Here is a 25,156-nt window from a genome sequence, read left to right on the forward strand (position 1 = left end):
AGGAAGGTGAAGAGCCCGAGTGCCCAGGCAGAGTAAGAGATCCGGAGAAGGGAAGGCCTGGACAAGGAGGCCTGGGAAGCGGAGCGGGCTGGGGGCTAAGAGGAAGCGGCTAGTGCTCAGCCCAGGAGATAGGAAGCCCAGGGAAAGAGGGAGAAGGGAGAAGGAAGCTCCGTGCCTCTGGAGGCGAAGGACCGAGGAGCGTCTGCGGTGGGGCTGGCCAGCCGCGGCGGTCAGGGCCCCCGACTCTCCCTCAGCGGCGGGGTGTGCAGGGCATCCTTCCCGCCTCTCTCTCAGGCCTGAGGCGGGCCCGGCCGGGCGAGCGGCGAAGAGTTAGCGGCGGCTGACAAAGACCGGCGGCCAGGGAAGGCGGTGAAGGTAGCTTGCTACGGTGGCTCAGCGCCGGAGCCACACAGAAGCAAGCGGGGGGGCGGGGGAAGGCAAAGCGCCGGGCTCCCGCTTTCTCCTATGGGTTCCCTCCCCTCTCGGAGCCGAGCACCAAAATGGCGGCAGGGCCGAGCGGCGGCAGCTCTCGGGAGACACCGCCCCGCGCAGGCGCGGCCGTGTCGCGGGGCCGCCGCGCGCCGCGGGGGAGGGGCCGGCCGAGGGCAGCCCCGGGCCGTGCGCGGCTCAGCGAGTGGCGGGAGGCGGCGGGTGTGCTGTCTTCGCCGCCGGAGGGGAGGGAGCCCTCCATGCCCAGTCCTGCAGGCCTGGACTCGTCGAAGCCTTCGCCACCGCAGCGCAGGGGCATCCCCGGTGTCGGGGTGTATGAGCGTGAACTGGCCCGATGGGAGACAGAGTTAGGCGGGGTGCGAGGCCTCCCGCAGCCCCTCGGGGAGCGGGGCCGCCCTTTCCGCGCGCCGCTTCCCTGGCGTGCTGCGGAATCGCTTAGCTGCTGGTCGCCTCCATAATCACTGCCTCAGTCCTTGGGTTGGGGATACCTGAGAGACGCTCGCCTCCATCTTTGTGCCACCCAGGACATCTTCGATTCTAGGTGCTGCCCAGCCTCTGACACCCCACTTGCCATGGCACCCCGAGGCAGCATCGCTTCTCTTCCTTTCAGGGTCCCTCCTGACCTGCCCCGGGCTGCCGTGGGCCTCTGCACAGCTCCTAGCCCAGTAGGATGCCCTGCAGCCAGTTTGGAGACACACATCACTATCTCTCTGGATTGGTTGTTTTTATTAGTCGGTTATTTTTTACAGGAACACAATAGACCACCGCGATAATCTCCTCTGATCTCGGGATAAATTCCTCTAAGAGCCACCTCCCTGCCTCTTCATAGCCTTGTTCCCAGACAACAGGGTCAAAGCCCTGTCCGTCTCGGGGTGCGGGCGGGAGGGAAGATGGTGCTGCAGCTGCTGCAGAGGAAGGAAGCCCCGGAAAGGACTCAGCAAGCCTCAGAGGCAGGGGCTGGGTAAGCACTTGGCACATGGTACAGCATGAGCTGTCTGAACGTTAGCGGGAGGCTGGCACAGTGACCTCGGAGAAGGGCCTTGGCGTGGTCTGACTTACCTTTGGGAGGGCTGGCAATCAGCGTGCCCACCTGCAACAGGCAAGGCAGTGACAAAATAACTGCACCGATTCCCCAAACGTGCTAAAAACCTTTGCAGACTGTGAGTTTAAACTTTCTTTAATTTGTGATTTTGATTTTTTTTTGTTGTTGTTGTTGTTAGTTTGTTTCATTTTTGCTTTGGGGCTGGCCATGTGAAAGGAAGCAGCAGCACTTGAAAACAAACAAAAACCGTCAAACGTTTTAAATGGAGATATAGATGAAGGATGACTGTCTTGAAGTGCCTAACGAGACACTTGTGGCCTTACCCCAGGCTTTGCCATCTTTTGTGCTCTGCCTTTTCTGAAAGCTCAGTCACAAGGTGGTCGTTTTTGTTCTCTCTGTTCTTCATCCTTGGCCAAGTAGTGTGATGTTTGGATTGGAACATATGGGCTGTGTGTCTCTGTAGACATTTAGATGGGTGTAGAGATTCATCCAGTGTCTTCTGTTTTAGACAAAATCATCCAGTAACTATACCCTGGACCCATTCCTGCTGGCTTAAGTGCTTGTATCTGCCAACGAGAGTCAGATAGGCTACAATAGATTCTGAAGGTTACTATGTTCTGTTATTTGAATAGGTTTGTCCATAGCCACAATACATATTAAAATACAGTACTTGGACTTGCAATAACATGTCAAGCAATGCTTAAAATTAATTGAAAAAGCCACAAGTTAGCAGCAAAATTAGTCATACAGTGCATGTGAAAAGGAAATAAAATTTCCCATTGCTGCATTTTAATAAATTTTTTTGTGATAAAAACCAAATCCAGCAGGTTAAATACATAAAGATTTTTGTCTCCATTTCACATGGAAAACAGTGAAATCTCAAAAGAATTGAAACATGTTGGGAATAAATAACATTTAATTATAAACCATTTCTTGTGCAGTACTGCTGGAGAAGCAGCACACCTCCCCCCCTGCCCCCCTTCCCAGCCAGAGAGGATTTAAGGCATGGAGAGGTTTTTCAGGTTTGGGAGGAATTGCCATAATTAGGTTTTTTCTGAACCCTGTGTGCATCCTTCAAGCAATTTTTCCCCTGAGTTCCAGGCCAGATCTTCTAGGTAAAAGATACCATGTTCTCCTTACACATGAGAAAAGATTTGTTCAGGGTCATTAATGGTATCTGGTCAGACTGGGCTTCAGCTTCCCAGCCTGCAGACAGTCACCTGAGGTATATCACATCCTTACAACTGCATTTGGTTTGGGAAGAACAGATAAACCTATGGTACTACTGAACTTTTTATTGCACAGAAATACATTTATGCTTTTGTCTTACCTCTCAGCAGCTTCCCCCCTCAGAGCATGGCCACGTAGCTGTGGCACACTGGAGAGGTGGGGAGCTCTTAAAGTGCATCAGCTGCTGATAAAATAAAAAAACTCAGCTGGCAGGATATTCCCTTGAGAAGATCCTGTCCCTCCTTCCTCGTGCCAAGCTGCTCCCTCTTCCTTTCACCAGCAACTTCTGACCCCATCAGTTGGGCTGAATGCCAAACAGATTGTACATGTGGCTGGTCTCTAAGTGAGGAGAAGTAAATTTATGTCAAGGGTATAGAATGAAAATCATTATTTGCTTCAAATCAAGTACTGGGTATGCTTCCAATGCAAAATTAATGACCCTAATTTAAGCCACAAGGAAATGGGAAGGTCTATGTTGGGAATTGGAGGGAGACAGCTGGAGAAGAAATACAGTAGTGAAAGCAGTTAGGAATCAAAACCTGGAGCACTCACAATCGCTTCTCCAAATGTGGAAGCCCTGACCTACTTCAGGATACCAGTCCACTAATTACAAATTAGCAACTCTGCCTATACTGCTTTACCTCTGCACTGGCAGGAAATAGGAAAATAGATCATCAAGAAGCCTAGCTACTATTCTTCTGCACTTCCTAATGTACCAGCAGCAGCTGATGTGTTGGCATTGTGATCACTCTGTTCTGGAAGAGTTGTTTGGCTGTTCTCTTATAGACCAGAAATAACTTCAAGCTTTCTTAGTTCATTGTCCATCTGTCCACTGTGTCTTGTGCTGCACTGTCTCTGAGGACTCGCTGTAAAAAAATCAATGCTTTTCTCCGTAAGACACAGGACTGACATATTTAGGTCAGAGAATTCATAAATAAAAACCATGGAATCAGTACCAATTCCCTCTCCGTAAGTACATATTTTTCTTGAGCTTACACAAGGTTTAAGTGGGCTCTTGAAGGCTAAGTTCCTGAAGTGTTCTTGACAGGAAAATTGATGAATACTAATTGTAGTTCTCAGCAATTTCTTCATATAGGTAAGCAGTAAACAAGAAGAACAAAGTGGTTTATATCTGCCAAGTTAAGATAAAATTGCCCATTTGAAAGCAATTTTCTTATTGTTTAGCCTGTGTGCTAGCTTGAAAAGGTACATGCTAGACTAAAGCTGTATGATTAGGATGGTTTGAGCTAAGCTCAACTCCATGGTTTGATACCTAAACAAAATCAATGCAAGACAGTGTACACTAAACCCTCCAGCAGTCACATTATGCTCAGATGAAAAGACATTTGGGGGGGATGAAAGAAAGAGAAGTTCTGTTATTCACAGGTTGGAAGAGACCTTCAAGATGATCCAGTCCAACCTTTCACCCAGCACTGCAAGGTCAACACTAAAACATGTCCTAACACTAAGCAATGTTATTATCAAAGCAAAATACATCATACCTGCCCTGATCTTTAGTTCATGTAACTCAGGGGTGTTTTACCAGTAACTAAAAACCCCAGAAAACAAATAATATAGCCCCTTCTTCTAAGGCAGGTGATCTGTGGTGAAGAAAAGTCATTTCCTTGTGAATGCATTCAAAGCCTTCTATTGATTTGCTTTGCACAGCATCCACCTGGCAACACTTACTAAAGAATGCAATCAAAAATTGCCTTTCCTGACAAATGAAAAACCAGACCAGCTGAGTATCTAAAATCATTATTTATAGAATGGTTTGAGTTTGAAGGGGCCTTAAAGCTCAGCTACTTCCACCCCTCTGCCATGGGCAGGGACACCTTCCACTAGACCAGGTTGCTCAAAGCCTCATCCAGCTTGGCCTTGAAAAGGGCATGTACAACAGAAGGAATGATAGAGTAGAAGCTGGAAAAAACCCAACCAACATGAGTTTTCTCAAGAAAGAACAATCCCAGGTATCAGCATAGGTTGGGGACTGACCTGTTGGAGAGCAGTGAAGGGGAAAAGGACTCTGGGATCCCGGTGGATGGCAGGTTGACCATGAGCTAGCAGTGTGCTCCTGTGGCCAAGAAGGCCAAAGCCATTCTGAGGTGGATTAGAAGGGCTGTGGTTAGGTTGAAAGAGGTTCTCCTTCCCTCTGCTCTGCCCTGGTGAGGCTGCATCTGGACTACTGTGTCCAGTTCTGGGTCCCTCAGGGAAAGGGAACTGCTTGAAAGAGTCCAGCACAGAGCCACAAAACGATTAGGGGAGTGGAACATCTTCTGTATGAGGAGAGCCTGAGGGAGCTGAGGGCTCTGTAGCTTGGGGAGGAGAAGCCTGAGAGGTGCCCTCATTCATGTTGATAAAGATATGCAGGGTGAGTGCCCAGAGGATGGAGCCAGACTCTGCTGGGTGATGCCCAATGCCAGCACAAGGGGCAGTGGTGGAAGCTGAGGCATAGAAAGTTCCATGGAAACAGGAGGAAGAATTTTTTCTCTGTGAGGGTGACAGAACACTGGAACAGGCTGCCCAGGGGGTGTGTGGAGTCTCCCTCTCTGGAGATACTCAAGACCTGTCAGGATGTGTTCTTCTGTGACCTGCTCTAGGTGATCCTGCTCTGGCAGGGGGAGTTGGACTGGATGAGCTTTTGAGGTCCCTTCCAGCTCCTGGCATTCTGTGATTCTGTGAAACATCTTTAACTTAATACTCTCAACTCTCTTACATCCTCCTGTGTAACCTAAGAACCAGGCTATCAGCTTGGTTATTTGTCATAGCAAGCAAACCCTCTAGTGGCATGCACAGGAAAAGAAGGCAGATATAGGATGACTGATTACTTTTTGGCTTCTTTTTTTTTTACCATGAAAGAGGCTGAATAACATTTTCACTTCTCTAAGAGAGGGCATCACTGGTCTGTTGAGAAGTGCCACTTAAAATAGAAAAGGCACTGCAAGCATTAGACTTGAATTAGGTATCTGAGTTTAGTTTAGCACAGCTGGGTCTAGAATATGGCCTGGACCACTAGAATTCTGGAATCCCTTCTTGTCTGAAGGCAAAACAAATTGTCACTGCAACTCCTGCAGTCTGGAAGGAGTGGCTGTGGTGATGTCTGGGTCAGAGAGATTTCTCCTTGCATCTCAGGGCTCTATTTAATTCTTGCACATTAAAAGTAACTCTGCAAGCAAAAGAGGACTACTTAACTGGTTCTCGAATTGCTGTGTAATGAAGTCTGTATTTCCAGACTTCAGGATTCATTAATCAATAAAAAGAGTTTCTGAAGAAGCTCATAATCAGGGTTTCCTGCAGTTACCACATCTTTTATTTGCCTACTGGCAAAGCTTCAGAGATTGAAGTGGAAACTGACAGTGCTGGAGAAAAAAAAGATGCAGCAAATGCCCTTCTACCAAGAAAAAGCTGCTGAGCTCATTAAAAGAAGTGTGCAAATATTCCTGAATCTTTGCCAGTCTACTAATGCAGAGTCATCTGGGTGCATTTGGAAATCATCTTTGTTTCCATAAACAAAATATCCCTAAGTAATGGTAATATCCAGGAGCTCCTCTCACTTCTCTAATGCAGCACATCAATGTGCAGTATTTGTCATGATGTGATGATCCTTGACTGATACTCTGATTCTCCCTTTGCGCATCTCTGTCACCCCGTTATTGCCACAAGCTCTTGGTAGTTCTTGGTGGTATTGATTACTTCCCACCCCTCCAAGAGGAAGGATTCCACACTATTCAGGTATTGCATGGGTTTGGACTTCAAATCAGCTTCCAAACTAATGTTAAGTAGTCAGAAGTCAGTTATTTGAAGGAAGGATTTACTATGTCTTCTATTTCTGAGCTGCAGTTACTCTGCATTCTGTTCCTGGCATTGGTTCAGCTACGCAGGGTCTTGGACCAGTGCAATCTCCAGTACCTCATCATCTCCTCAGTGCTTTGCATTTCTCAGACTGCGGCAAACCAATCTCTGCTCTCTTTCTCCTCTTCTCAAGCATCTCATAAAAGAATGAAGCCAACTGCCCATCTCCCAGGCTGCTTAACTAATGTAGCACTATAGCACCTAGTGAAGCTTGCCAGCTTTCAGACTCCACTCAGGGTTAATAAATGTGAGACAGCAGTTAAAAAAGGAAAAAAAAAGTTCTGACAAGGATTTATTAATTTATGCTGCTGAACAAATGTGTCTGACATGATGCACAATGACACTGCCATACTCTGTACAGAGAGGTTTTTCTAGATGTCTTCTTTCCACTGTGTTGACAGAACTTGCAATATAGAAGGTGAGGAGTGGGTGTCAGTGCACAGACTCTACCCCAGTTACAAAGATGGCTGCATGCCCAGATGAGATGAAGCTTCAGACTTCCTTGCTACTTTTCCTGCTTCTGTATGTTCAGTCTTGCTGAAAAACCAATTAAGCTGTCTGACACCTGGCACAGGAGGGAGACATGAGGGGTTACCTGGTTACCTTCCTGTGTTAAGCTGGCTAGGAAGTTTTATTACCAAAAAGAAAAGGGGGTGGGATTAAAAAATTAAGAAGCTATTTCAAGCTAAAAGCTGGAAGGAAAGAAGAAAGTCAAGCTGTGCCCTTCTGGGTCTTTTTTTCTGTCCATGCTGCAGGTTAAGAACAGTCTCCTTTCAAAGCAGAAGAACCTCTATACTTTATAACCAGGGGGAAATGGTAATTTTGTGGTTACTCTCCAAATGTGGCTCTGGCAGGTGGGCAGACACTGCCTGCGAGGGGCATTTTGTGCAGAACACTCGCAGGGAGCAGGTGCTGGCTGGGAACGCCATGTGGTGCAGAACGCTTTCCTCTTCAAACCTTTAAATACTGATTTATGTAGATAAGGAAGACATATAAAATCTCTTCAGTGTTTTTTTCCAAGCCTTAATTTCCTCATCCACTGGGGAAAAAAAAATAGTAAAAGTCTCCTAATCGTCACTGGAAGTGTCAAATTCCTCCCAGTCTGACACGCTCATGAATTCCCAGGGGAAGTCTGAGTGGTACTTCAGTTGGTCTGCCTGCCATTCTGAGCACCAGTTCTCTGTCTCTGTTAAAACAGACCTGGGCAAAGTCAGGACACAGGCAGCCATCCCAGAAATGTCATCCTCCAGCTGGGGCCCTTCCTCCCAACAGTCTCTCTCTGCATCATAGATGTGGACGTAGTCCATGCGGATGCCTCTGTTGTGGGACCTGCCTCCCAGGACATAGATCCTGTTGTCCAAGACGGCGATACCCGGCTCTCCGTGTCCTGCAGGAAGGGGACAGACATTTGTCCACTGGTCAGTGCTTGGGGTATAGCAGGCAACCTGTTAAAAGAAAAGGAAAGAGATTAGCCAACTGGTATCTCAAGTGACTGTAGTGGATTGAAAATTCCCCCCTGACATGAAATTGCCAGACCAGCTCAGCTGGAAGCAAATGGAGCTGTATTTACAAGCAAAACTACAATCTAAAATGAAATGCAATAAATAAGTACAAAATACACAATATTTTTACGTGTATTTACAGCACAAGACCCCCCTGGACAAAACCAGGGGAGCTTTCCTGCTCCCCCCCGCAGTACATGCTAGAGGAGAGTAAGGAGCAGAGGGTTGTTTGTTAAGATACTCAACCACAACAAAGAACACAGCCAAGGTCAGCAAAGCCAAGCAGAAGCACAAGTTAGTGTCTCCCAGAGTCAGGAAGCCAAAAAAGGGAGAAATCAGTCTACCTTACTAGCTCATGTTTGTTCACCTCTCCAATGGAATTATTTAGAGCTTATAATTATTTTCCTTTTCACATCCAATAGTGATTTATTTACATTCTACCACTTGCTGCTCAAGATCTGTGGAAAATTTTCCAGGCACAGCCTGAAACTGCCTGGCCATATGGCAAACTGTGTAGGGAAGCAGGAGAGAGCAGATCGCTGTGCAGTGGGATGGCACTCGGCAGCAGGCTGGGCACAACTGCCACAGAGCTGTGAAGCACAACGTAGAATTATAGAATTGTTAGGGTTGGAAGGGACCTCAAGGATCATCCAGTTCCAACCCCCCTGCCATGGGCAGGGACACCTCACACTAGAGCAGGTTGCACAGAGCCACATCCAGCCTGGCCTTCAAAACCTCCAGGGATGAGGCTTCCACCACCTCCCTACGCAACCTGTTCCAGTGTCTCACCACCCTCATGGGGAAGTGTTGGAGAAGGGCTTGAATCCCAGGGACATGGTTCTGTGAAACAACTATTTGAGCAAAATGTGTAGGCCGTACTCCATTCTGTTGCTTACCGTTTGTAGATAGCTTTTATGCTGATATGGCAAGGTCACTATGCCCTTGTGGCTGTGCTTGCAGCTGTGTTGTTAATTTACAGGATGTAACAGAGAATTAGTTAGATAGAAGCCTGTGAAATGGCACGTAGACTTAACCGCAAGTGGGCTAGATATTATAATGTAGCTTTTAATTAAAAACCTATCGAATGATGACACTTGTGCATATTCACCTGAGTTGTACCAATAGAATAGTGACATTTGTGCATATTTAGCTGAAGATGTTATATAAGCTGTGTATTTGAACAATAAAGGTGAAGCTTGCTTATCAATCACATTGATTGCCACTCGTCTTCCCTCGCGTTTCACCAGTAAATCATATTGATTTCTGCCCGTCTCCCTCGCGTTCGACAACAGGGAAGAACTTCTTCCTGACATCTGATCTGAATCTCCCCATTTCTAGTTTTTTTTCCATTCCCCCATTTTTTTCCATTCTGCCCCTGCTGCTGCTGCAGGAACAGCTGGATGGTATTCAGAAAGATGTATACAAGAGTGGAAGAGATGAGGACACATGCTAATAGAAGCTCAGACATAATGCATCTGTTTGCATCAGGACAAAAAAATGTGCTGGAACATACAAATTATGGCAAATCTGCTAAGCTGTCTCTGCACCATTTGTTGGGGAGGTTTAGATTTCATTGGGGAGATTTAGATTTCACTGGGTACTCACTTGGCTAACTGCTTGTATTTGTAAGCAGCTTATCATTCAGAGCCACTTTTCAGCCTAATTTATCTCTGCCATCTTCACTGGCTTTGTAAGAGAAGTCACTTTTTGTCTCTTCAAGTCTCCAGGCTGAAGACCCCCAGCTCCCTCAGCCTGTCCTCATAGCAGAGGAGCTCCAGCCCCCAGTCACCTTTGTGGCCCTCCTCTGGACCAACTTTAGAAGCCAGAATAAGACTCAAGAGAATTCCCTTTGGCCATCACTCATCATCAGGTACTGCCCATTAAATTGCATTAGACAGAAGCCATCCAACATATCCTCAACAACTCTACCCTGCAATTCCTTATCTGTAACTCCAAAGTTCTTGACTTGGAAAAAGTGCACATGAGAAGACAGTGCAAAGCAAATCTTGTTGATGTGCTGCTTATTGGGTATGTTTCTTGCCAACAAATGCTGTCCATCAGAGATGGTTTAAAACTGCTAAGGATTCCAGGTGCTCTGTGGGTTAGACGACGTGTTCAAGACAGCAATGAATCACTGCAAGTTCTGCAAGTGCGTTATGGAAGGCTGGTGCTGGGCAGGCAGTTTTACTTGTATGTAGTGGGACAAAGACCTCAGCTCAGGGTGCAAGTGTCGCTACGAAACACTCCTCCAAGCAAGCCACAGGTGTGCCATGCTCTCACCTGGTGAACATCCCTTCTGTAGCCAGAGTCATTGTTGCTTCCCCCAATGACGTAGAGCTTTCCCAGCAGTGCAGCCATCCCGTGCCAAGCACGTCTCACTGGACCATCTGCTAACACCTCCCACTGGTCAGTCTTTGGGTCATAACATTGGAGCTCCTTTAAATAGTCTTCTCCTCTCCTCCCACAAGTAATGTACATCTTGCCATCCAGCGCTGCTCCGGCGTGTGCGTAGACCTGCACACCAGATGGGAAAGCGAGAGGTTGAAGGTCTGCATTGAGTTTTTTTTCTGCCAGTTTCAAGGTAGGGAACAGAGGTCAAGGCAGTGACATTCCTCACGAGTGATGCAGATATCAACATCTGGAAGGATTTTCTTCTAGACAGTTCCCTTCTAGGTGACTGTGCTGTGGGTGTGAATTCCTGAATGAAGGACGCTAGAATTCCTAAACCCTCCAGGACTGCAGCGGGTTCTCACTCTGCATTGCTCCTTGATTAGAAGGTCACTCACACTACTGCTTTCTCCCTAGTCTACTTGGAAGCCTTTCTGCTGGAGCTTTTCCTCATACAAGCAGTGTTACCAGGAATGCAGGATAATCCTACTTGGTAGCACTCAGCTGGACCTTAAGGCTTTTTGTATCCCCAGCACCGACACTCATTTATTACTCATGACCTCACACAAGCAGCTTATCCTCTTCTGCCTCTGCATCCCTTCTGGAAAGTGGCAGCAATATTCATATTTTTAAGGTGTCAATTGAGAGGCATTATAAAATCACAAATATTTTTGTGCTGCTGACAAAGCTTTCAAAAGGTGTAGCAAAAATGGAAATTCTTGCATTTTAAGCAGAGTCAGAACTTAGAGCAAGCTTTTCCATTCCAAAAACCCAATTCCCATGTCACTACACCATTTCCTGGTTCCTGGAGTCATGACAGGTGGTTTGGCAATTGCCATTAGAGTCATAGAATCCTAGAATGGCTCAGGTTGGAAGGGAACTCAGTCTTCTACTCCAGCCTCCCCACCATGGCCAGGGACACCTCTCAGCTAGACTCAGCTGCTCAAGGCCTCATCCAACCTAGCCTTGAACAAGCCCAGGCAGGAGGCAGCCACAGCCTCCCTGGGCAGCCTGTGCCAAAGTCCCACCACCCTCACACTCAAGAACTTCTTCCTCAGCTCCACTCTAACCCTGCTCTGCCTCAGCTTCAAACCATTCCCCCCTGGTCTGTCTCTAGACACCCTCAGCAAAAGTCCCTCTGCAGCCTTCCTGCAGGATCCCTTCAGTTATTGGAAGGCAGCCTGGAGCCTTCTCTTCTCCAAGCTGAACATCCCAGCTCCCTCAGCCTGTCTTCATAGCAGAGCTGTTCCAGCCCTGGGATCATCTTTATGGCCTCCTCTGGACTTGCTCCAACAGCTCTGTGTCCTTCTCATGCTGGGGACACAAAACTGGAGGCAGTACTCAGCAAATATCATCAAATGTAAAGCTCCACATGAGAAAAGCATCTAAAGAGATGAAATCAGGACCTGGGGGATCTGTAGCAGTGTGTGTGGCTCTCACACTCCTTACCTCCTTCTTCAGAGGTGCCACAGACTCCCAGGTGTTGGTTCTGGGGTCATACCTCTCCACTTCCCTCAGGTCTTCGCGGTAATTCCGCCCTGCCACAGCATAGATGTAGTTGTCCACCACACAGACGCTGAGGTCAGCGTGCTCCTGCTGCAAGGGCTGGATCTGGAACCACTTGCTGTGCCGTGGGTCATACCTTGTGAAAGAATGGGATCACAGAAAGGGATTCATCAGGCCACAGGATCATTGCTGGCATCCCAGGCAGCACCACAGATGGGGCTTACTCTGCTGCCTTTGGCTGAAACTGAGCTCAGCTCTAAGTGGAGTGAAATTTGGACTTGTCATCTGTTTATTATTAGCAAAGTTGGTTTAGTCTATTTTTAGAAGATGTATTTGAGCTGCCATAATCATGCTGTAACAGCCTTAGGTTTTCCATTATCTTGTACACTGCCAGCAGGTTAGAGATCAAAACCTCTGCTTGCACAAAGCTATTCCACAAGGTAACACAGTCTAAAAGTAGCACACAGACAGAAGTCCAAGAAGGGCATAAACATCTGGTGGGTTCTTTGATTATTTCCCTAAATACCTGCTGCTCAAAGGGAACCTTATGATTCAGATTAAAATCTCTCTCAGCTGGACGTTTTACTTACAGAGAACTGGTTGTGAAGTGAAATGCTGCACACCCTAAGGGCAACTCAACTGAAACCAGTGAAATGATCACAACATAAAGACAAAAGGACTTATTTCTGGTTCTGCAGTGCAATGGGCATGAAGGTTTAAACCTGGTCCTTCATCCTGCTCCTTTCCTTGGCATGGAAGAACCTAAGAAGGGTGCCCAGCAGATGGAGAGGTGGGATTCTGCCACTTTCCTCTGCTCTTCTGAGACCTCAGCTGGAGCACTGCATCCAGCTCTGGAGCCCTCAACTCAGGAAGGACATGGACCTGATGGAGCAGGTCCAGAGGAGGGCCATGAAAATGATCAGGGGGTTGGGGCACCTCTGCTAGGAGGACAGGCTGAGGGAGCTGGGGGTGTTCAGCCTGGAGAAGGCTCCAGGGAGACCTTAGAGCAGCCTGCCAGTACCTGAAGGGGCTACAAGAAGGCTGCAGAGGGACTGTTCCCAAAGGCCTGCAGGGACAGGACCAGGGGCAATGGTTTGAAATGAGAGCAGAGCAGATTGAGATTGGATGTGAGGAACAAGTTCTGTACCATGAGGGTGGTAGAACACTGGAACAGGTTGCCCAGGGACATAGTTGAGACCCCATCTCTGGAGGTCAGGCTCAACAAGGCTCTGAGTAACCTGATCTAGTGGAGGATGTCCCTGCTGACTACAGGGGGGTTGGACTGGATGAGCTTTGGAAGCCCCTTCCAACCCAAACCATTCTCTGATTCTGTAGAAGGACCCTGGAATGCTGCTGCTGGGTGCACAAACACTTGAAAAATCAACCAGCAACAGCATTTTGATTTAAAAACCTTTTGGTAGCTAAATCCCTTTGTGTTAGGACTTAAACTACACACAGAGGACTTGTAGAAAATCCTATTTGAAGAGCTTCTAGCTCTAGGGCTCTAGGTTCATTACTGCTTCGCACACCCTTAATTCTTCCCCCCTGTACCGAGGCTGCTCTTGAATGAGCATCTCTTTCTGCCTCATCCTAATGAGCAATGCTGGAAGCTTACTGTTACTGTCAGGCTCATGTCTCTATTTCTTCTGTTTTCTGAGGCCCCTGCTCAGTTCCTTTTTCAGCTAGCAAGCACACAGTTCTCCCTGCTGGCTTACTGACTCAGAGACGGGCAGCAGGGCGGTGACAAAAACAACAGCAGGATTTTATCCTCAGCTTACCTCCAACACCTGGACTCTGCTCGAAAACCATTTACATTGTTGTCTCCACCAATTAAATACACAAAGTTATTGAGAACGGCAATTCCTTGGTTGGACATCCTGGGGCCTAGGGCAGCTGTTAAGTGCCTCCACTCTCCCAGCAAGGGGTTCAGATACTTGGCTTGATCGCTGAGGACAACGGAGGGGGTGGAATGCATCCCTCCAAATCCCACCACGCAGCGGAACTCTGATCTGACCTGTGTCTGGGAGCTCTGAAGCATGGGCTGGAGGCATTCGTTCTTGTGGTACATGAGTGCATCTGCTACTTTGTCTTTCAAAGGACAGGGACTCAGTTTGTAATGGAGCCTCTGCAGGATCTGGGGGTCCATTAGAGGAAAACGGACTGTCTCAAGCAGCTTAAGGGGCTTCATCAGGGACACCCGATCTGCCTCCAGCAGGTCTGTAGCATAATGATAGAAGAGTGCCCCATAGTAAACCTCAATCTCATAGTCCACCTCCAGACGGTTGCTGCTGAGAAGGGAGTAGACCTTCTGCAGGGGCAGCTGGCGGTACACCTCTGTCCTTGAGAAGGCTGCAAAGTTCTTCAAGATGTAGGAGTCCAGCTGGTCACTCAGGTGCCTCAGGTCATAATGGTCAGCTAGCCTGTACATGTCGAGGATGTTCTCTTCATCTACCCAAGCCATGAGAAAATCACAACAGAATTTAATGACTTCTGGAATCTGTGAGAAAGGAAGAGAGAGAGAGTTTTCACCTGAGACACCACTTGCCTCACATTGAAGAGACAGGTGACAGAAGCCTGGCATGACTGGAAGAATGGCATCCACAAGATCATAGAATCACAGAATTGTTAGGGTTGGAAAGGACCTTAAGGCTCATCCAGTTCCAACCCCCCTGCCTTGGGCAGGGACACCTCACACTAGAGCAGGTTGCTCATAGCCACATCCAGCCTGGCCTTAAAAACCTCCAGGGATGAGGCTTCTACCACTGCTCTGCTCACAGTCTGATCACCCTGCTCACAGTCTGATCCCCCTGCTCACTTGCACCCAATTCACCTTGCCCCAGAGAAAAAGAAGTCAACAAATGGAACTGGATCTAACTCTGCACTTCCGGCCACACTACACACCTCAGCTCGCTTTAGGTGCAGCAGCAATGTGGCTGCCAAGGCACAGGGGACACAGGACGGCCAGCTGCTAGGGCTGCAGGCTGCCTGGCAAGCAGTCCTGAAAACAAGGCATGGAGGACATGGTGAAAGGCAGGTTTGCAGCCACTCCACAGCTGCTCCTTTAGAGCACTACAGACATAGTGCATCTAGGCCTGGTACAAATTTACCTGCATCACTACAGCACAGGAAGCCATTTCAAAGGAAAATTAGTATCTAGTGTTGTCTTCTGAGTACAGCTTCAAGTTGTACCTAGCAGGAGGGACTACTCCCAGACAAAGAACTGCTGTCCAAGAGCCTCTCTGCTAACAAAGTGGTGCTAGCTGTGTAGCAACCAACCAAAGCAAGCACTCAGAACATTTAAGATTTAGAACCAAAGCCTTGTGCAGCAGTTTGCTGCAAGAGGAACAGGAGGATAACCCTGGCCTTTAAGGCACGTGACTTAAGGTAGCAATGGGTCAGGAGAGGTTACATGCCCCTGGACTCCATCTGTGCAAGATGTTGAGGAGCACAATGATTTCTGAGCAGCAAGCATCGTCCTTTCCCACAGGCCAGAGGTACTCTATTGCAGGGAAGCTTTCCTAAGTGCATCAGTGAAGTGAATGCTATCTAAAATAGTTCTCTAGATGAAATGTTTCTAAGTAATAAAACCATTGGCACAAATGAGACGTGCCAGTTTCCACCCTCCCATAGTTAGTTCCAGGGAATACAGCATCCCAAAGAAATCCTCCTCATCAGCCCATGCTTTCATTCACCCCCTGACCCTCCATCCAACCAGCTATTCACGTTTTCTGTTTCTTTCATTTTTGTTTCCTGCTTCTTTCGGTTCCCGGCACCTCACCTGAAGCTGACAGGCTGCAGCTAAGGTTTCCTGTACACTGTTGACACTGAGTTCCAGCTCAGAAGTGTAAATGAAGTTCAAGATTTTACACATTGCATTGTAGGAGATGCCATGAATATGAACTTCTTCTTGTTCCTTTTCTCTCAGTCCTCCTGCAAACATTCCTCTGAGAAGAAAAAAAAAAAGACAATGGCACATCCTATGGCAGATTTGCATTGAAGCTCTTTTCAGTTTGCTTATCTTCTGCTGTCCTGGGAACATAAAACTACTCAGGAAGATAAAAATCTAGCCAGACACTTTGATGGGATTACCTCTTCTCTAAGGCAATGACACAAAGAGCACAGGCCTTTAGGACCTTCCATTCTGCAGGAAAAGAGCAGGGGCCATCTGAAAGGTGAGATTGTCAGCTGAAGGGCTTAAAAGCACATCCAGTACATATGGATGGCCAATGGGCAGAGCCAGATCCAAAACAGAGGAACCTGGGACTGCAGGAATTCTTTCTAAGCTAGAGCAGCTCTTCTTCCAGGTAGAGGTTTGTCTGGATGGCCTTGGGATCTGTTTCCTCTATGAAATAGTTCAAGAAACTGCTGGTCAAACTGCCCAAGGAAGTGCCCCAGGCAACGGGCACACTACAGAGGAGTGACCTACTTCCAGTGACTTTTTAGGTATTATGAAATAACATAATTATGAAATACATAATTAATGCTGCAGCACCTCCCCTATAGGGACAGGCTGAGAGAGTTGGGGCTGTTCAGCTTGGAGAAGAGAAGGCTCCAGGGGGACCTTAGAGCAACCTTCCAGTACCTGAAGGTGGCTACAGGCGAACTGGGGAAGGAGTTTTGACAGAGGCATAGAGTGACAGGACAAGAGAGAATGGCTTTAAGCTTGAGGAGAGATTAGGAAGAAATTCTTTCCAGCTGAGGGTGGTGAGACACTGGAAAAGGCTGCCCAGGGAGGCTGTGGCTGCCCCCTCCCTGGAGGTGTTCAGGGCCAGGCTGGATGAGGCCTTGAGCAACCTGGGCTGGTGGGAGGTGTCCCTGCCCATGGCAGGGGTGCTGGGACTGGATGAGCTTGAAGGTCCCTTCCAACCTAAACCATTCTATGGATGAATCTATGAAATGATCACCACAATGGACAAAGTCTTAAAATGCTAAGGGTGTGTTAAAGGCCACCCAGAGTGCATTTATGCAGAGGACACCAGTTCAGGTAGTCTCTCCTCTTTATATACCTCCAAATAGCACAGGCAGTGAATTTAGTTGAGGTACGCTCAGTGTGCAGGAAGAACAGCTTGAGTCCTATAGAGAAGTAACAGAGCTGAATGAAGCCATACTTAGCACTGCAGAACCCCTTAGGGGGCTAACTTCACATCCAGAAGCAGCATCCCAAGACAGAATATTTCATAGAATCATGGAATCATAGAACTGTCAGGGTTGGAAGGGACCTCAAGGCTCATCCAGTTCCAAACCCCCCTGCCATGGGCAGGGACACCTCACACCAGAGCAGGTTGCTCACAGCCACATCCAGCCTGGCCTTAAAAACCTCCAAGGGTGAGGCTTCTACCACCTCCCTGGGCAACCTGTGCCAGAGTCTCACCACCCTCACGGGGAACAACTTCTTTCTAACATCCAATCTGAATCTCCCCATTTCTAGTTTTGCTCCATCCCCCCAGTCCTACCCCTCTCTGACACCCTAATAAGTCCCTCCCCAGCTTTCTTGTAGCTCCCTTCTGATTCCAGAAGGCCACAAGAAGGTCTCCCTGGAACCTTCTCCTCTCCAGACCGAACAACCCCAACTCTCTCAGCCTGTCCCTACAGCAGAGCAGCTCCAGCCCCCTGCTCTGCCTCGTGGCCCTTCTCTGGACAGGCTCCATTTGGGTGCTGTGGGTTGGGGTCACACTCAGACGCATGCCTGTCCCTGCCAGGCTGAAGTGTACCTGAAGTAGTCACAGGATGCAGCCAGCAGGATGCGATGAGCCTCGATAGGCTTCTCCTCCACCACCAGCACCACATCGAAGAGGATGCTGCTGTCCCGCAGCGACACCAAGCCGCTGAGCAAGGCCTGTGAGTGCTCCGCGCTGCGGTAGGTGTTGCTGGTGCGCTGCGGGAGGGAGGCCTCCAGCTGAGCCTTGGGTGGCTGAGGCAGCTCCTGATCCTCTGCCATCCCAGGCAGAAATGCTCAAGCCACCAGCAGAGCAAAACCTTCCGAGCCAACAGAACCGGCAAAGCTTTGTGTCCAACGCTCCTCTGCCCCCCGCCTGCCGCAGAAAACAAAGCGACTCTTCAGCCAGTGGGGACACTTCCCCAATTCCCCCAACACAAAATTGCCAGAGCAGCTCAGTTGGAAGCAAATGAAGCTGTATTTGCAAGCAAAACTACAACACAGAAATATGGAATGCAATGAATATGTGCAAAATATACAACATTTTGCAGGCTCACAGGAGTGGTTGAAAGGGACCTCCAGAGATCATCCAGTCCACCCCTCTGCCAGAGCAGGACCATAGAATCCAGCACAGGTCACACAGGAATGCATCCAGACAGGGCTGGAAAGGCTCCAGAGAAGGAGACTCCACAACCTCTCTGGGCAGCCTGCTCCAGGGCTCTGGGACCCTCACAGTGAAGAATCTCCTCCTCATGTTGAGGTGGAACCTCCTGTGCTGGAGTTTCTATCCATTGCCCCTTGTCCTAACCCAGGGTGCAGGTGAGCAGAGCCTGGACCCTCCCTCTTGAACCCCAGCCCTCAGGTATTTACAGACATTGATTAAATCCTCTCTCAGTCTTCTCTTCTCCAGACTAAAAAGTCCCAGGGCTCCATTTACAATTTATAAACAACACAAAAACCCTCCCTGGACAAAACCAGGGGGTTAGCAACAGCTTCCCCCTCTCTGCTCCCTTCCCTCCCCCCTGTACACACAGGACAAGAGAAAGGAAGGAGAAAAGCAAAGAGTAGGCTGTTAGTACTTAACCACAGCAAAGAAAGGCAGTCAAGGTCAGCAGGAGCACCAGCTGGAGTAAAGAAGCCAAAAAGAGAGCAAGTTAGTTTATACAATTGGCTTTATGTTAGCTATCAGACCACTGGGATTATTTAGACCTCATAATTATTTTTCCTTTTACATCCAATGGTAATTAATTTACATTCTAACACCTTCTGTTCAGCGTCTCTGGAAAATTTTCCTAGCCACAGCCTAAAACTGCCACGGTCCTGAAGCAGTGCCACTGGCAAGAGTCAGCAGCACTGCAAAGGGGCAGAATGTAGCTTTTCAAACAAGTGTTCTGACTCCTGGGCTTTCAGTCCCAGACTCAGAGTATGTAGCACATGGGAAAGGTTGCACCCTGGGATAGGACAAGGGGCAATGGATAGAAACTCCAGCACAGGAGGTTCCATCTCAACAGGAGGAGGAACTTCTTCACTGGGAGGGTGACAGAGCAGTGGAACAGGCTGCCCAGAGAGGTTGTGGAGTCTCCTTCTCTGGAGACTTTCCAGCCCTGTGTGATCTGTGCTGGATTCTGTGGCCCTGTTCTGGCAGGAGAGTTGGACTGGATGATCTCCAGAGGTCCCTTCCAACCCCTAACATCCTGTGATCTGTGATCCTGTGGTTCTTTTTCTCAGCCAGAGTTTCACTTCCCCAGCCCATTACCAGAATATTTTGCATTTCTGCATCATTTATAACAAAGAACAGACACAGTTTTTGCCAAATTCCAAGTTGGCTAATATCCTCAGATAATTCTGTTGCAATATAAACTCTACCTTCTATCTTTCTCCTGGTGTTTCCTCACAGTACCTGAAAGCTGCCCTCTCTCCCCAGCTTTGTTTTTTCCTTTCCTCTACCTGAGCACATTTCCAACTGTCACGCTACAAAATCCTGTATGAAACTGTAGCCTTCACAGTCAGGTCCTCTGCTGTGACAACTTCAAGCTCGCATGCAGGACTCCCTTCCACTTCACTGTGGCTCCCTGCAGGGAGAGGGAAATTCCTCCAGTGCAGGCACTGTACAGGGCTATCCTGTACCTTTGTCTAGGGCTGCTGCTGACACTGTAGGAAGGTCTCCTATGGCCCATGGGGAAACACCTGTAGAAAGCTAGCTGGGGAGTGATTGTGTTCTGTTCCTGTGCTTAAGCTCTGAAAATCTCCTGAGTCCTCTTTTACCATCCTGTAATTTACCCTTTCCATTGTCTTTGAAGAATGTCAGAAGTTGCAGCAGTTAAGAGCTCCCAGATTCTACCCAGTTGTGTGTCCCCCCCATTAGCAAAAGGAAGTAACTTGGCTGATCCACTGAGTTAGAACAGCCTCTCCTCCAGCAGCCTGGGAAACAGCTTAGTGGTACAAGGGACAGTCACAAGGGGTTAGCAGCAGTCAGAGAAGCAAAAGCCAAAAGCAGAACAAACCCAAGCAAATCCAAACAAAACAATGAAGAAATGGAGCCACTGTTGAACTGTGCCAGCCACAGGCAGCCAAAGCAGCACTGGAAATCTCTCAGGGTGTGCTCTGCATGGTCGGCGAGGAAGGAGCTGTCTGGATGACACCAAGAAACATGAAGGTGTTTATTGTTCTGACTGAGGGAAGTTACCCTACACTGTCCCAAGCACAAGCAAGCAGGGGAGATGGGATGAAAAAAAGCCCTGCAAAAGCATATTAATGGTTGTCTGCTCTTTGCTAGCAACCACCAAGACAGCTAGCACAGGAGCTCTGATGAGACAGCCTTCTAGGGAGCACTTCCAGGTCCAGCAGGCAGGGGAAACTCTCCACCATCAGCTGAAGGGATGGGTAATGGACTGGTTTTGATGGCAGTGATGCTTTTCCTAGGTGCAGGGCCAGGATGTCATTGGCATTACTGAAGCATAGTGGGATGGCTCCCATGGCTGGAGGGTGGGATTAGATGGGTGCAAGCTCCTGAGGAAAGACAGGCAGGGGAGGAGGGGTGACCCTCCACATCAGAGCCCAACTGGAGTCCATGGAGCTCCACCTGGGGATAGAAGAGGTGGCAGAGAGCTTATGGGCGAGGATTAAAGGGGAAGCAAGGGAAGCTGGCATCATACTGGGAGCCTGCTACAGGCCACAGTTCTGCTTCCCCAGGCACACATCTGTTATCTGTTATACCTTTATCTGTGTTGTAGCCAGCAGCTGGGTCAGGGCACGTGTCCTGGATGCATCCTGCTGCTGTCACTGCTATTGCATGGTGTTAGAGACACTTCCACAAGCACTCACTCCTTCTATGCCATGCCACACAGTGCTGCTTCTAGTGTGCAGGGTGGGGGTGGAGTTTGGGGTGGTTTTTTTAGGACAGTTGCGCTGACAGCCTCAATTCTGTACTGCAGAGAAATGGCTGGGTACAAGAAAGATTATCCAAGTTAGTTTCTATGGAAACTCAGACGTTCTTGCACTGAGGAAGCTCGTGGCTGTCAGTTCCATCTCCACAAAGGTGCTTTATGCAGTTAGTGATATTTTCTTGTGCATCAGCTGTGCCTAAAATAAACCAGAGCTTGCTGGTGTCGGGTATCCAGATCTGTTTAGCTTACTGCCAGATGAACAGGTGCTTCAAGCTTGCTTTCTTAGAATTGTGGAACAATCTAGGGCTGGAATGAAACTTGGGAGGTCTCTAGTCCAACCCCCTGCTCAAAGCAGAGAAAACTTCAAAATCAGGCCAGTTTCCTGAGAGCCTTGTCTAGGCAAGTGCAGAATCTCCATCCTGAGTGCTTAACCATCAGATTGGGTTTCTTTATCCTGTCTGCACTTCTCTTTCCTGCAGTTTGTGACACCTGCCTCTCATCTTTGGAACTGTGCACCACGAAGAAGCATTTGGCTCTGCCCAAATATTTTTCTGTAGGCATTAGATAGCAACTGGCTCTGCCCTTAGCCCTCTCTTCTCTGTACTGAACAAACACAGCCTTCTTGCCTTGCATGTGCATGTCCCTCCTTGCACGTTCTCCTGCCCTGCATGGTGGTCCTCCCCTGAACTCACAGGTTGTTTTTTTCAGCATGGAGCTCCAAGCTGGGCACGATATTCAGGTTTTGTGGGCTTGTACATGCTGAGCAGAGTGGGAAATAGCCAGCAGGTCATGGGAAATTGCTGTGGTCTTGCTCCTTCAGTATGGAGCTGGCCTCTACTGAGAAATCATTCAATCTGCCACCCATCAGAGCCCCCAGGCTCTCCTCTTGCAAGGCTCACTTCTAGCCAGGCTTGTCTCCAGCCTGCTGCAGCATATGGAGATCCTTTGACCCAAGTGCTATGGAAATTCACATGGTTTCTCTTGGTCTGTTCTTAAAGGTTGTTGATGCCTCTCAGTTGCAACTCTGGCCTCTTCCCTGCAGGTCACCTTCTTCATAGCTTTTTTTCTACCACAGAGCAACCAGTAGGGTGTGCTGATTGTGACCCAAATAGATTAGGCTCTTCAAAGTCTTGGTGCACTTGAGGAAGTTTAAAACCTGTGCCCTACAGCTTTCCACACCTTCATCTCTCCAAGAATTAGGATCTAAGCCAGGCTTCAGCAGCAGTCTTGACAAGAAGAGACTAATCAAGACCTGAACAAAATGCTAGTTATGCCTACTCTCAGGGGCTGCAAAGAGGCACAACCTGACTATGCACCAGAATTTCAGCAGGGAAGAGAGCACACAAATAAACAGATCAACTAATCAGGGAGTGTGCAGAATGGGGATGCAGCTGGGTGCCTGCCAAAACAGTTCAGAAAACACATTTGATGCAACAAACAACATAAACTGAAAGCCAAAAGTATTGTTGCTCCTAACTGGAGTGCAAATACTGCAGCAATTCACCAACTGCATGAGAATTTGTCATGGGCACTTTTAAGACTGCTACATGGGAGACAATTGAGTACACCATTATGTGGAGACAAGACTGAAGCCAGTTTCATGCTTTTTTTGAAGCAAAAGGGAAGAGGGGTGAAGGAAGAACACAAGCTTTGCTCAGCAGTGCTTCCTTCAGAATTATCCCTCCATGCATTCAGAACTGTGGAAAAAAGTCATATGAAGAAAAAACCTTCCTGAAATGCCTCTTCAGTTTAGGAACCTTCTACAAATGCAGGAAATGACCTCAACTACTCCTTCAGACTGAGGTCCCCACAGAAACAAAGACAATTGCTAGTATGTATCTCAACATCAGTTTTGAACACTTGTCAAAGGATGAGACACTTTTGCTAGGCTAGACACTCCACCTTTCTTGAAGTCACAGGATCACAGATCACAGGATGTTAGGGGTTGGAAGTCCAAGCCCCTGCCAGAGCAGGGCCATAGAGTCCAGCACAGGTCACACAGGAACACATCCAGACAGGGCTGGAAAGGCTCCAGAGAAGGAGACTCCACAACCTCTCTGGGCAGCCTGCTCCAGTGCTCTGGGACCCTCACAGTGCAGAAGTTCCTCCTCCTGTTGAGGTGGAACCTCCTGTGCTGGAGTTTCTATCCATTGCCCCTTGTCCTATCCCAGGGTGCAGGTGAGCAGAGCCTGGCCCCTCCCTCCTGACCCCCAGCCCTCAGAAATTGATAGACATTGATCAGATCCCTCTCAGCCTTCTCCTCTCCACACTAACCACCCCCAGGGCTCTCAGCCTCTCCTCCCCAGGCACTGCTCCAGTCCCTTCAGCATCCTTGCAGCCCTCCCTTGGACTCTCTCCAGCAGATCCCTGTCCCTCTTGAGCTGGGGAGCCCAGAGCTGGATGCAATACTGCAGGTGAGGTCTCACCAAGGCAGAGTAGAGGGGGAGGAGACCCTCCTTGGATCTGCTGGACACTCCTCTGAATGCCCCCCAGGATGCATTAAGTCACTAATGGAAACATGCAAGCACATCACTCTGGGATGAATTTCTGAGTCATTTTCAGTTTCTCAGCATTAGGATATCTTTGAAGTGTAGGAGGAAGCCAAAAGGTGTGGTTTGGGAAACAGCTTTTGCAAACTGCTGTCTCACAAGTTCTGGCATTCATTCCTTTCAGCAAATACCTGTTATTTCTTTTTCCCCCAAGCCTACTGCAAGTTATGTCTAAGGCATATCAAGACTAAAACGTCTCGTATTTAATAGGTCAAACTTCCATGAAATGTCTCTAACTATACAAGTATTTAAAGACCTACCCCTGCCCTGTAAACAGCAGCATAACCTAAAGAGTATGATCTAACTTCAATATTTTGCTTTATCCAGGAGCAATTTTCAACCTCCCTAAATTCACAGAATTGCAAAGCTTTCCGTGGTGCATTTTTGGGAGGTGGCCTCCTGGCCCAAATGCTACCAATAAATTGTAATAAAGAGAACAAAAAACTCAGTGTGGTGCTAGAATGTTTTCTCTGGTGGCTTAAAACTTGTTAAGAGTTTGATTATCTCTTAAAACCTTTTTATTTTCCTTTTTTAAAAACTTTATTTATTAATTTCCTAATTTTGAAACAAGACTTGCTTTTAATCTGAGTCATTCAACATCCATGTTCTGGTTTGAATAGAGTGGCTGCTTGTCTTTGAAGGGAGGAGTGCTAAGAAGGTCCATTCAGGCTAAGTGCAGATGCTTACGCTGAAAACAAGTGGCCTACCATTAGGGCTTCAGCTTTTCCAGGCTCAGGAGGTAGTGCCCAGTTCTGTGTCTACACAGATCTGGTAAATCTGTGAGGAATATGCTCTTTTGACAGGTTTGTTTAATTGTTCCAAGAACTCTTAGAAACCCTCTCAAAAATCCTGAAGTATTTTCCATAACAACAAGAACACTTTTAAAAATGAAGCTTCCAAGTTAAGGACACCAAATCTGTCAGTTTATAAATCAGCTAATGGTCTGTGTTCTATGAGCCTTGACTCAACTAGTTGGCAAGCCTTGAATCTGCTTTGTTGAACCTGCTTAAACCACATCACAAAGTGTCCATGGTTTAAAAAACAAGGAGGAAAACCATAAATCAGAAAGTAATGAATTCTGTGCCACACACAACAATGGAGTGATCCAGAGCAGAGTGAAAGCTTGACTCAGTGCACTCCAGGTTTTATTTCTGTATCAAAAATGAATTTATACTATTCATCACTTTAATTCTGTTCCTGCAGGGATATTTGGGGCTTTCACCCTGCTCTGCAACTTGGACATTTCCCCATGAGGAACACTGAATGAGCAGTTTTCTCTGCAGGGGAAGGGTACCTGGAGCTGCACATGGTTAAAAGAGACAGCCTGACTTTAGGCTAACTCTGTGATGAAGAGGTGAAAGCCAGTTCAAGCACGTTGATGGATTTACTTTCTCTTCAAGCCGTGCAGAAAATGCCTTTACAGGCCTTGACATCTAGTTCCTTCCCCCTCGCTCATCCCACCTCCCTTGCCAAGCGAGGCCTGAGGCAGGCCAGGCAGCTTTGCACAAGGATGTGGGTCTTGGCCTCAGCCCCGCCAGGGCGTCCTCAGGCGCTTCGCGCAGGCGGCAGAGACGTGGCGGCCTCGGTGGCTCGTG

The 25,156-nt window shown here is 48.1% G+C and overlaps 1 protein-coding gene across 1 annotated transcript; it reads right to left on the reverse strand.

Moving 5' to 3' along the window:
* Window positions 1-7,601: 7,601 nt before the first annotated feature.
* Window positions 7,602-17,908, reverse strand: KLHL22 (kelch like family member 22). The gene is made up of 6 exons (XM_054392722.1): window positions 17,682-17,908; window positions 15,749-15,914; window positions 13,749-14,467; window positions 11,914-12,106; window positions 10,357-10,590; window positions 7,602-8,019 (listed from the first exon to the last, which is right to left on the reverse strand). The coding sequence occupies exons 1-6, from the start codon at window positions 17,906-17,908 to the stop codon at window positions 7,642-7,644; spliced, it is 1,917 nt and encodes a 638-aa protein (XP_054248697.1). The 3' UTR covers window positions 7,602-7,641.
* Between the last annotated feature and the right edge of the window lie 7,248 nt (window positions 17,909-25,156).

This window comes from Indicator indicator, chromosome 26 (genome assembly GCF_027791375.1).
Source record: "Indicator indicator isolate 239-I01 chromosome 26, UM_Iind_1.1, whole genome shotgun sequence".
NCBI classification, from domain to species: Eukaryota; Metazoa; Chordata; class Aves; order Piciformes; family Indicatoridae; genus Indicator; species Indicator indicator.